At 42.8% G+C, this 13252-nt stretch overlaps 1 protein-coding gene across 3 annotated transcripts in view; it reads right to left on the bottom strand.

Annotated features, from left to right (window-relative positions):
- Positions 1-11226, bottom strand: part of Rbms2 (RNA binding motif single stranded interacting protein 2) — a 73590-nt gene extending 62364 nt beyond the window's left edge. For 2 of the 3 annotated variants that reach the window (XM_045152401.1, XM_045152402.1), the window contains exon 1: positions 8987-9188. In XM_045152401.1, the coding sequence (XP_045008336.1) occupies positions 8987-9052 (66 nt within the window). In that variant the 5' untranslated portion in view covers positions 9053-9188. Of the gene's footprint in view, positions 1-8986; positions 9189-10859; positions 10928-11079 lie in introns of those variants that run through there. The other variant, XM_045152403.1, reaches the window with a different exon arrangement.
- Positions 11227-13252: the final 2026 nt, after the last annotated feature.

Here is a 13252-nt window from a genome sequence, read left to right as displayed (position 1 = left end):
TTACTTTATTTATTTATTAATTTTATTTCATTGTTATATATATATATATATATATATTTTTTTTTTTTTCTTTGAGACAGGGTCTCATGTAGCCCAGCATGGCCTTGAACTAACAGCCTTGAACAGCCTCCTGAGTAGCTGGGATTACAATTATGTGTCACCACCTTAGGTCTTACATTTGACTAGATTCCTATATGTATTAGAAATTCAGAAAGAATAAGTGAAGCCAGGCATGGTGGCACATGCCTTTAAGCCCAGCACTCGGGAGGCAGAAGTAAGAGGATTGCTTTGAGTTCAAGGCCACCCTGAGACTACACAGTGAATTCCAGGTCAGCCTGGGATATAGTGAGACCCTACCCTGAAAACAACAAAAAATATTGCTGAAGATTCCACATACTTGGGCTGCAAGGTCACTGAGAAATCCTGCTGGAGCTGAGCTGAAAACCTCCTCCATGTAGACCAGCTGATAGAAAGCTGGAAAAAGCTGGAGATAAACAACAGTGGACACTGCAAGCCTTAAATTTGGCCACCCAGGCCAAATGAGCCAACAGGTGCAATAGGGGCATGTCTATTATGGGGGAAACCAACCACTCTCTATTTGGAGGCCTGTTCCACAGGAAGGAATACATGCCTGATTCTGAAAGCCTATGATGAGGGAAGTCATGAGCCCTAGGGGTGTAATGCTGGCTGGTGTCTGGCTAAATGTATACACTATACTCACCAAACTGTCTAGTAAGCACTTCTTTTAATGTTCATACCTATGTATCAATGCTACTCTCACTTTTGGTTAGAGAATCTTCTCTTTTCAGATGACGGTGACCTAGGGATGACTAGGAAGGCACCATGGTGCTGAGAAGTGACAGAGGAGTACTCAGCACTGAAATATCTCTATCACACCTTCCAAGGCTCAGGGTCCATTGCGGAAGAGGTGGCAGAAAGAACGTAAGAGCCAAAGAGTAAGGCTCCATACAATGCGCTCTTCCAGACACAAAATGACCTGGACATCCATAGCCTTGCAGTACCTGACACTACTTACACAAGACCATCATAATAGGAGGAAAAGAATATGGCATCAAAATAAAAGAGATGAGCCAGGCATGATGGTACAGGCCTTAATCCCAACACTTGGGAGGCAGAGGTAGGAGGATCATAGTGAGTTCAAGGCCACCCTTAGACTACTGAGTAAAATCCAGTTCAGCCTGGGCTATAGCAAGACCCTACCTCAACCCCCCCAAAAAAAGAGATTGATTAAGAGGGGGAAGGGGTATGAAGGAGAGTAGAGTTGTAAAGGGAAAGGGGGGTAGGGAGTTACCATGGTTTATTGTCCACAATTATGGAAGTTGTCAATTAAAAAAAAAATCCAGGGGGAGGGAGGGAATTAACATGGGATATTTTTTTATAATCATGGAAAATGCTAATAAAAATTTTAAAAAGAGACTTGTCACTAAAACAAACAAACAAACAAAAAGCCTAGCATTGTGGTGCACCCCTTTAATCCCAGCACTTGGGAAGCAGAGGTAGGAGGACTGCAGTGAGTTTGAGGCCGCCTTGAGACTTCATAGTGAATTCTAGGACAGCCTGAGCTAGAGTGAGACCCTACCTTGAAAAAACCAACAATAAATAAATAAATAAATAGATGTTTCAAGGATTTATCCCACTCCTGCCTTCTCATGGGCCAGAGTTCTCTATACTCTCTCCTCTTTTCTTTTTCTTTTCCCCCCTCCTTTCTTCTTTTAAATTCTATGTAGTACCTAATAAAATATCTCTAAACTTTATTTAAAAAGATGTTTGGGCTAGAGAGATGGCTTAGCAGTTAAGGCATTTGCCTGTGAAACCTAGGGACCCAGGTTCAATTCCCCAGAACCCACCACCCCCTCCAGATGCACAAGGTAGTGCATGCGTCTGGAGTTCGACTGCAGTGTCTGGAGGCCCTGGAGCACCAATTCTCTCCCCATCAAATAAATAATAAATTAAAAATTGAAAATTGATCAAAGATGTTTCAAAATAAAATAATACTACTTTTATTGGGGGTTTAAGGACTTGGATTACAAGTATAAGTCAACATGCCTGGCCTAATGCTACATTTTTTTTTTTTTAAGTTTTTCCAGGTAGGGTCTCACCCTAGCCCAGGCTGACCTTGAACTCACAGTGATGCTCCTACCTCTGCCTCCCAAGTGCTGAGATTAAAGACATGCACTGCCATGCCTGGCTAATGCTACTTTTAAAAAGTAAACACAATAAATATACTTTAATATAAATAACTCTCAATAGCAGTGTATGAGTCAGCAGCTTTTCAAGCTGATGTTACTGGCAATTATACTTTTTGCTTGTTTGTTTTTGTTTTTTGAGGTAGGGTCTCAGTTTAGCCCAGGCTGACCTGGAATTTACTATGTTGTCCCAAGCTGGCCTCAAACTCACATCCTCCTACCTCTGCCTTCCCAGTGCTAAGATCAAAGGTGTGCACCACCACACCCAGCTACACCTGGGTTTTTTTTTTTTTAATTTTCAAATAATTTTTTTCAAATTTATTTTTATTTATTTGAGGCGAGAGAGAGAGCGAATGGGTGTGCCAGGGCCTCTAACCACTGCTAACAAACTCCAGGCGCGTGCGCACGATGTGCATCTGGCTTACATGGAACCTGGGGAATCAAACCTGGGTCCTCAGGCTTTGCAGACAAGCATCTAAATGGCCAAGCCATCTCTCCAGCCCCATACCTGTTTTTTACTTTATAAACTAAAAGTAATAACTGCAAACAGTCATAAGTTATAATGTAAAATTTTTCCTTATTTATATTTACATTTATTTATTTGCGAGCAGAGAGAGAAGGAGCATGCTAGAGCCTCCAACAACAGTAAATGACGCACGTGTCATTGTGTATCTGGCTTTATGTAGGTACTAGGGTATTGGGGAATTGAATCTGGGTCTTTAAGCTTTGTAGGCAAGTACCTTAACCACAAAGCCATCTCTCCAGCCCACCTTTATTTAAAGTAGATATTTATAACTTTATTGTTTTTTATTTCAAAACTTTTGTATATAAGTGATTGCGAGACACATGTATGTTCATGTGTTTGTGCATGTGTGTATGCATGCATATATAGGCCAGAGGTCAACTTCTTGTATCTTCTTCACTCACTCTGCCCTTTAATTAATTATTTTTCTTTTTTCTTTTCTTTTCTTTCTTTCTTTCTTTCTTTCTTTCTTTCTTTCTTTCTTTCTTTTTTCTTTTTTCTTTTTTTTTTTTTTTTTGCCAGGCGGGGTGGTGCACACCTTTGATCCCAGCACTGGGGGGCAGAGATAGGAGGATCAAGGCCACCCTGAGACTACATAGTGAATTCTGGGTCAACCTAGGCTAGAGTGAGACCCTACCTCAAAAAACAAAAACAAAAAAATTTTTTTTTCAAGGTAGGGTTCCAGTGTATTCCAGGCAGACCTGGAACTTACTCAAACTAGTGGCAGCTCTCCTATCTCTGCCTCCCAAGTACTGGGATTAAAGGCATGCATAACCACACGTGGCTATTTTAATTTTTAAATGTTTTTATTTATTTATTTATTTTCAAGCACAGAGAGACAGAATGGGCATGCAAGACCTCTTGCCACTGTAAACAAGCTCCAGACACATGGAATACTTTGTGCATCTGGCTTTACATGTGTGCTGGGGAATAGAACCTGGGCTGTCAGGGTTTACAAACAAGTGCCTTTAACCACTAAGCCATCTCCCCAGCCCATTTATTTATTTATGAGACAGACAGGGCGGGGGGAGGGGACAGAGGAAGAGAGAAAGAGGCAGAGAGAAAGAGGCAGATAGAGAGAGAACGGGCACACTAGGGCCTCTAGACACTGCTAGTGTACTCCAGACATGTGCCACCTTGTGCATCTGTCTTAAGTGGGTCCTGGGAAATCAAACCTGGCTTCTTAGGCTTCTCAGGCAAGCACCTTAATTATTAAGCTATCTCTCCAGCCGCCCCACCCCCAAGCTCCTGTTTTAAATATTTTGAGCAGCCTAAGAACCTTATTACATAAATCTATAGTGTTTGAAAAACTGAGACCTTAACAAAAATGACAAATTGGGGCTGGAGAGATAGCTTAGTGGTTAAGGTGTTTGCCTGCAAAGCCAAAGGACCCAGGTTCAATTCCGTAGGATCCATTTAAACCAGATGCATAAGGTGGTGTATCTGTCTGGAGTTCATTTGCAGCAACTGAAGACACTGATGTACCTATTCTCTCTCAAATAAATAAAACATTAAAAATTGGGCTGGAGGGATTGCTTAGTGGTTAAGGCATTTGCCTGCAAAGCCAAAGGATCCAGGTTCGATTCCCCAGGACCCACATTAGCCAGATGCACGAAGGGGCACACACGTCTGGACTTCTTTGCAGTGGCTGGAGGTCCTGATTCTCTCCATTCTCTCACTCTCTCTCCCTCTTTCTCTGTCAAATAAATAAATAATAATAAATATTTTTTTAAATGTTAAAAATTTTAAAATGCCAGGTGTAATGGCGCACACCTTTAATCCCAGCACTCAGGAGGCAGAGGTAGGAGGATCGCTGTGAGTTCAAAGCCACGCTGAGACTACATAGTGAATTCCAGGTCGGCCAGGGCTAGAGTGAGATCCTACCTCAGAAACCAAAAAACAAAGAATGTACAAATTAGCTGGTGGTGCTCCCATGAAGCATACTGGACAGTGAGGCAGGAGGATCAGCTTGGTCTTCATAGCTACACAGATAGCATAGCAAAACCTTGTCTCAAAAAGAAAGCACAGCCTTTAATCCTAGCACTCAGGAGGCAGAAGTAGGAGGATCGCTGTGAGTTCAAGGCCACCCTGAGACTATATAGTGAATTCCAGGTCAGCCTGAGCCAGAGTGAGACCCTACGTTGAAAAGCCAAAAATAATAAATAAATAAATAGACAAAGAAAGCAATAGAGGAAGATACCAGACATCCACCTCTGACCGCCACATGTACACACTCATGCACACATACATGACCATGCAGGTATATATCACATACAACCCTGAAAAAAACATATAAAGAATATTTTGTCAGATGTGGTGGCACACACCTTTAATCCCAGCACTTGGAGGATCACCGTGGGTTCGAAGCCACTCTGAGATTAGATAGTGAATTCCAGGTCAACCTGGGCTACAGCAAAACCCTACCTGAAAAAAAAAAAAAAAAAAAAAAAAACTGAAAAAAAAATTTTCATTACCTAGGAGAATGTTTCTTTGTTTGACTTACTATTTACTGAGTAAGGGTCAGACTTTGTAAAGATACGTGCTGACTTGCACATTGTTGTCCAGTACATTTACAAATTGCTTCTCTGCAGTAAAAAAAAACAATTCCAGCAACTGGAGAGATGGCTTAGCTGTTAAGGCCCTTGCCTGTGAAGCCTAAGAACTTATGTTCGAATCTCCAGGTCCCGCATAAGCCAGATGCACTGTGATGCAAGCATGCAAGGTCTCACATGCACAAGGGGGCACAAAAGGAAAAAAAAAAAGGAAAGAAACCATGAACCCGCACAGTGGCGCAAACCTTTAATCCCAGCACTCAGGAGGCGGAGGTAGGAGGATTACCTTGGGTTCAAGGGCACCCTGAGACTACATAATGAATTCCAAGTCAGCCTGGGCTACATTGAAACCCTACCTAAAAAAAAAAAAAAAAAAAAAAGCCGGTCATGGTAGCAAATGCCTTTCATCCCAGCACTTGGGAGGCAGAGATAGAGTTCGAGGCCTGAGACTGCATAGTGAATTCCACATCAGCCTAAGTGAGACCCTACCTCAAAAAGCCAAAAAAATAAAATAAATTTACATGAACAACTGCATTAAAAAACACTATTCCTGAAATAGAAAAACAAATACCTTAAGCACTAGAGTCAATACCAAGACAGAGCAAGAAGGCATGCCTTAATCAACTCACCTAACATTCACAAGCTCTTATATATACATAAGGAGCCATGAACACAGCCACAAAGTCATGTATCAGTACAACTTCCTTACATATATTAGAATACTGATTTGTAAGAACCCAAAGACAATGTTTGTTTGTTTTTTCAAAGCAGAGTCTTACTCTAGCCCAGGCTGACCTGGAACTCACTCTGTAATCCCAGACTGGCCTTGAATTCACAGCCATCCTCCTACCTCTGCCTCCCAAGTACTGGGATTAAAGGTGTGTGCCACCATACCCAGCCTTTAAAAAAATATTTTATTTATTTATTTGAGAGAGAGAGAGAAAGGAAGAGGCAGATAGAAACAATGAAGGCTGGAGAGATGGCTTAGAGGTTAAGGTGCTTATCTGTGAAGCCTAAGGACCCAGGTTCAATTCTCCAGGTCCCATGTAAGCCAGATGCACATGGTGGCTCATGTGTCTGGAGTTCATTTGCAGTGGCTGGAGGCCCTGGGGTGCCCATTCTCTCTCTAATAAATAAATAAATAAAAATAAATCAAGCCGGGCATGGTGGTGCACATCTTTAATCCCAGCATTTGGGAAGCAGAGGTAGGAGGATTGCCGTGAGTTTGAGGCTAACCTGAGACTACATAGTGAATTCCAGGTCAGCCTAAGCTACAGTTCTAAGCTAAAGCAAGACCCTACCTTGTAAAAACAGAACAAGCCATGCGTGGTGGCGCACACCTTTAATCCTAGCACTCAGGAGGCAGAGGTAGGAGGATTGCTGTGAGTTCAAGGCCACCCTGAGACTACAGAGTGAGTTACAGGTCAGTCTGAGGTAGAGTGAAAAACCAAAATAAATAATAAATCGGGGGAAATACTGAAGAAAAAAACAAAGAAGAAAGAAAGAAAGGGAGAACAAGTGCACCCAGGCCTCTAGCCACTGCAAATGAACTTCAGACGTGTGCGCCACCTTATGCATCTGACTTATGTGGGTACCAGGAAATCAAACCTGGTTCCTTAGGCTTTGCAGGCAAGAGCCTTAACTCCTAAGCCACATCTCCAGCCCCACACCCAGCCTTTTAAAAAATATTCTATTTAGCCAGGCGTGGTGGTGCACACGTTTAATCTCAGCACTTGGGAGGCAGAGATAGGAAGATCGCTGAGAGTCTTAGGGTACCCTGAGACTATAGAGTGATTTCCAAGTTAGCCTGGGAGAGAGCAAGGACCTACCTCGAAAAACTATATATATGTATTTGAGAGAGACAGAGAAATAGAGAGACAGAGAGAGAAAGAATGGGCATACCAGGGCCTCCTGCAACTGCAAATGGACTCCAGACACATGAGCTACTTTGTGCATCTGGCTTTATGTGTGTACTGGGGAACTGAACTCAGGCCATCAGGCTTTGCAAGCAAGTGCCTTTAACCACTGAGCCATCTCTCCAGCCCTAACCCAAATACTTCTTAACCAGTGCATTAGTAACTAAGTATCTACTCTCCTACTGTGCTCACAGGTTCCAGTGTTTCTTGAAGTGTTTCCCAGGCCTTACAAATTATCAGGAAAAGATATGAGATTGACTCCGAATCCAAATCCACGGTCACACCTTAGCCCTCTGCACTCCGCTAGACTTGGTCTGGGTGTGTATGTAGCTCAGTCGACAAAATGCCTCTTCATATGTGCAAGGCCATGAGTATGATTCCCAGAATCATTCCCACACTCCAAGGAAGGAGAGGCTAGAAAGCTGAGAAAAGAGATTGTGGATATATTCAAACATAGAAACCCTGAAATAGAAAGTTTATTTGAGGGATTCACTTTAATTTTATTTTAGTAATTTCTGGATAACCTGAAACACTTGTAAAGAGAAAAAAGAAACCAGGAAGGACTTGTCATTCGAGCACTCAGGAAGTTGAGGCTAGAGGGTAGCAAGTTTGAAGCCCACATGAGCTACGTAGTGAGATCCTGTCTTAGAGGGTGGGCAGGTACAGTGACACATGCCTATAATCCCAGCACTTGGAAGGCTGCAACAAATTCCAGGCAAGCCAGGGCTACATGTGCATTCCAAGCTACCCTATGCTACAGAGTGGTTCTATACCCATTCACTCATGCCCTGATGAGACACTTGTGTTTAAACCTACCTGCACTGGTCTCTTTGGGTACATGGAAAAGCAACAAAGTTCTTGCTTCACACTCCAACATTCCATCAGATAAGCTAAAGATCCTGAACTGGAACACATTTTTTTCCCTAAAGAACAGCTACACCCTCCCAGGTGGGGAAGTCTTTTCCTGCTACAGCTAGAAATTTCTCTTCATCAGTACCATGTGCCTTAAAATGCCAAGAAACTGCCAAGGATATTCTCTGGCAAATGTCCAGATTGTCCACCTCTCCCCAAACTGCCCATTTGCTCAGCCACAGTTGAACGTCTCAGACAGTCATGGGTTAATCAGAAAGACTCCAGAGATCCCTGCTAAGCCTGGATATCTTCAAAGCTCCAAGAATCAGTTCAAAAGCAAGACCCAAAGAATCCTAGAGCTTTCTTCCTGTATCCCAAGACATGACATCTCTCAAAACTCCTCAACTAGCTGGCTGGGGTAGAGTCTCTGGTCTAGCAGCCCACACACAATTCTTGATGAGCTGGGAGATTTCACTGACTGCCTCTGATTCCAGCTATCTGGTTGCTGGACTAGGAAGGAAGTGAGGAGGGGGGATGAGAAGAGAAGCAAGCAATCAAAATGATACACTAGCTTTGTGGGGAGTGGGCCAAGGGACAAGGTTTAGATGACATCCCATCCGCTCTTCGCGGAGACTGAGACATCAGCAGGAAGTCAAACTAACTTCATTTCACAAGGATGCAAACTTGCCAAGTCAAACTGGATTTGTTTTTATTTCCCCTGCCTTCTCAGGCCTAGAAAACCAGGACAGTGAGTTCTTGTAACTCCAGAATCAGGTGAGAAAACGCACCAAAAGTGGGAGAAAAGGGAGAGGCACTGAGAGGGAGCGAGGAATCTAGCTCACTCTTAAAGGAGAATGCTAAAACCAAGGGCACTGGCGGATCCCCAGAAAAGGAAGTAGCCAAATTTAAAAAAAAAAAAAAAGCGTTTCACCCTACCTTCTTGTTGTTCTTGGTACAGCCAAAAGTCGAAAACCCAGGCCTGGAAGTCACTGATAGCAGCATTTTCTCTTTAATGTTAGGGAGCTAAGAGAGAGAGAAGAGGGAAAAGGAAAAGGGAGGGAGGAGGGGAGAGGAGAGGGAGGGAGGAAAGAAGGGAGGGAGAAGGAAAAGGGAGGGGGGAGGAGGAAGGGAGGGAGAGAGAGAGAGAGAGAAAGAGGGAGAGAGAGAGAGAAAGAGAGAGAGAGAGAGAGAGAGAGGAGGGGCCCTGCAGGGAAGAATGAGCTAGGTCTGCTCCTTTACGTCACTGAGAGAAGTTAACCCAGAGTCAGGACGAACAACTACTGGGTCCTAATGCCCAAGATGTTCTATTTTGGTTTCTTTCCATAGGCTTCATAGTTAAAGCTAAAAGGAAGAATTCTTGAGCCTAACTCCTTTCAAATTCATCTGCTGTCCTCTGTAAACAAGTTCTGATGATCATAAAAAGACAATAAAGGTGTTTTTTTTTTAAATCCTTTTTTCCCTTAGAGCTCAGCTGTAACATTGCAAGCTTAATGCCAAAGGACTTGTTAGACACTGCCCTTGAGAACATACAAAAGCATATTGAGATACAGTATGTAGGACAAGCTCAGACCTTCCCTGCTGTACATTCAGAATGAGCTTAATGCAGTAAGAAAGAGCAGGGCACTCAAGAGGCAGAGGTCGGAGAATAATTGAAAGTTTGAAGCCACCCTGGTCTACATAGCAAATTCCAGGCCAGCCAGGACTATAGGGTGACGCTCTGTCTCAAAATAGGAAGGAAGGAAGACCAAAGAGCAGAGAAAAATAAAAGTGTGGCGGAAAATTATTCCACCTGGAGTCACACTGATTGATGCCAGCACTCCTGCTTTAAATTCTCCTAGCAAGGGGTTCTCACTGCATTAGCAAAGTGACTTGTCACAAACCTCGGTGCGTACTGATTTCCGTAACGAATGGAAGCTTTGCTTTTTCTTATGGTATTGGGTATGAAATCCAGGGACCTCAAGCACGCTAGGCAAGTGCTATACCCCCAACACAAGTGAAAGCTATCTTTGTATTTTATTTTATTTACTTAGTTATTTTTTGTTTTCAAGCAGAGTCTCAACTGTAGCCCATGCCGACCTGGAACTCATGCTGTAGCGCAAGCTGGCCTTGAACCCTCAGCCTTCCATATGCTGCGATTAAAGACATACTGTGTGCCACACTAGGCTGAAAACTACTTTAATTTTTTTTTTTTTTGTTTTGTTTTTGAGGCAGGTTCTTACTATGTAACCCATACTGGCCTCCAACTTATTATCTTCCTGCTTAATGCTGGGATTACTAGCATGTACTACTAGGTCAATTTTTTTTTAACTTTTTAATTTTTATTTATTTGAGAGAGACAGAGAAAGAGGCAGAGAGAGGGAGAGAGACAGAATAGGCGCAACAGGACCTCCAGCCAATGCAAACTAACTCCAGATGCATGCGCCCCCTTGTGCATCTGGTTTACTTGGGTCTTGGGGAATCGAACTGAGGTCCTTTGGCTTTGCAGGCAAACGCCTTAACCGCTAAGCCATCTCTCCAGCCCCTCTAGGTCCCATTTATGTTTGTTTTGTTTTGGCAGTGTCTTTGGCTAGGGCTTTGTGCACGGTAGGCAAGCACTCCATCACAAAGCCATATCCCCAACCCTTCCAGTCTCTGACTCTGTTTTTGAAGACAGGGTCTCATGTAGGCCAGGTGGCCTCGAATTCTATGTGACAATATCTCCCAAGTGCTGAAATGACAGGAGTACACCACCATGTCTGGCTTTTTGTCTGGCTATCCCACTCTTTCCTAGTCTAAGATCTATGAGGTTCAAACAAGTACAATAACTCACCAAACGTGGAATGGGGAGCCAAGCTGAAGTTCACAGAGTTGGGGAGTTTACTTCAAGTTGTCTCTGAGCTGTAAAATAAATAAATATGCATGTATGTATTTATACATGTGTAGACAGAACTATTATAAAAGTTTCACAAAGAAAAAAAATACAAAATTTCTTAGAAAAGAAAGATATAACTTAAAAATCAAGAATCTAATATAGTTGCAGCAACACTCACCTCTAATTCTTTCAAAGGAATGCCCTTGAAGGAATAGCCTTAGCAAGAAAGAAACTTACTTTAGGAATGAAAAACTTAAGACTGATATGGAGGCACTCTCTCTATCCAATTAGAATGAGGATATTGCTTGAAACCATGAAATCCCTTCATGAGACCTCCTTGCTGACCTCACAAGCATTCTCCAGAAGTATAGTAACCCTGTCTACTTTGTCACAACGAGCATTAAGTATAAACTCTCCCTAAAATGAAATCCTGGTCTCTAGTCTGGTTTTCCTGTCACTTTCTCCTATGCTCATGGGACAGAGAGTGCCAGCAATCTGCACAGTAAATACCCACATACATACACAGCCACCCGCAATCTCTGACTTTCATTTCCAATAGGACAGGAAGTGCCTGCTCAGCTCAAGGGACACAGGAAGGGTGGGAACAGCCTCAATGTGGGAATTGCAACTGAGATTGGAAACATCAGCCAAATGCAGCAAATAAATAAATAATAGCATCTCTCAGTGACGCAGTAGTTTCAAGAACTTCCTTTTCTGCTCTCAGAAACTTTCATTTATTATATACCAACTTCTCCTTGCCGTTTTATAATCTAAATGATCCGATGTGGTAGCTGTTCTTTTCCTCTTTTATTATATATATATATATTTTGTTTGTTTGTTTGTTTGTTTTGTTTTTCGAGGTAGGGTCTTACTCTAGCTCAGGCTGACCTGGAATTCACTATGTACTCTCAGAATGGCTTCAAACTCATGCCAATCCTCCTATCTCTGCCTCCCAAGGGCTGGGATTTAAGGTGTGCCAAGATTGCTGACCAAGATTCTCCTTTTTAGACTCAGTAGCATTTCATTGAGTATATATACTACATTTCTTCTTTGTTAAAATTAATTTTTTTATTTATAAGCAGAGAAACACACACAGAGAGAGAGAGAGAGAGAGAATTAGAACAGGCAGGACTCAGCTTCTACCACTGCAAACAAACTCCAGACACATGCTCCGCCCTGTGCATCTGCTTTGCAAGTACCTTTAACCACTGAGCCTTCTCTCCAGCACTAAATTAATCTTTTGTTATTGTTGTTTTTGTTTTTCTAGGTAGGGTCTTACTCTGGCCCAGGTTGACCTGGAATTAACTATGTAGTCTCAGGGTGGACTCGAACTCAGCATCCTGCTACCTCTGCCTCCCAAGTGCTGGGATTAAAGGCGTGCACCACCACACCTGGGTCTTTATTTTATTTATTTATTTTACTTTTTATTTATTTATTTTTACTGACAACTTGCATAATTATAAACAATATCCCATGGTAATTCCCTCCCTCCCCCCACTTTCCTCTTTGAAACTCCACTCTCCATCATATCCCCTCCCCCTCTAAATCAGTCTCTTTAATTTTGGTGTCGTGATCTTTTCTTCCTATTATAATGGTCTTGGGTAGTGTCAGGCACTGGGAGGTCATGGATATCCAGGCCATTTTGTGTCTGGAGGAGCACGTTGTAAGGAGTCCTACCCTTCCTTTGGCTCTTACATTCTTTCTGCCACCTCTTCCGCAATGGATCCTGAGCCATGGAAGGTGTAATTGAGATAGTTCAGTGCTGAGCACTCCTCTGTCACTTCTTCTCAGCACCATGGTGCTTTCTGAGTTATCCCAAGGTCACTGCCATCTGAAAAGAGAAGATTCTCTAACCAAAAGTGATTAATATATGGGTATGAACATTAAGAGAAGTGCTTACTGAGCAGTTTGGTGAACATAGTATATACTTTTAGCCAGATAGTAGCAGATGTTACACCCCTAGGGCTCATGACTACCCCTGTTACAGGTTTCCAGTATCAGGGATGGAGCAGGCCTCCAATCAAATTAAAGAGCCATTGGTTTCCCCCATAACAGATGTGCCACTATTGTACCAGTTGGCTCATTTGGCCTGGCTGATCAAATATAAGGCTTGCAGTGTCCACTGTTGGGAATCTTCACTGGTGATTTCTCTCTCCCCCACTGAACCACATGCAGTGTGGCTTTTCCCAGCTTTCTGTCAGCTGGTCTACATGGAGGAGGTTTTCAGCTCAGCTCCAGCAGGGTTTCTCAGAGACAGTGCAGCCCAAGTATGTGGAGTCTTCAGCAATAGGGCCTTACCATCTATTCCTGGTGGGAAACCAAGGGCCTTGGCAATGGCCTATAATATTTTG

Source organism: Jaculus jaculus, chromosome 6 (genome assembly GCF_020740685.1).
Source record: "Jaculus jaculus isolate mJacJac1 chromosome 6, mJacJac1.mat.Y.cur, whole genome shotgun sequence".
NCBI classification, from domain to species: Eukaryota; Metazoa; Chordata; class Mammalia; order Rodentia; family Dipodidae; genus Jaculus; species Jaculus jaculus.
This window is presented reverse-complemented; position numbering and strand designations above follow the sequence as displayed.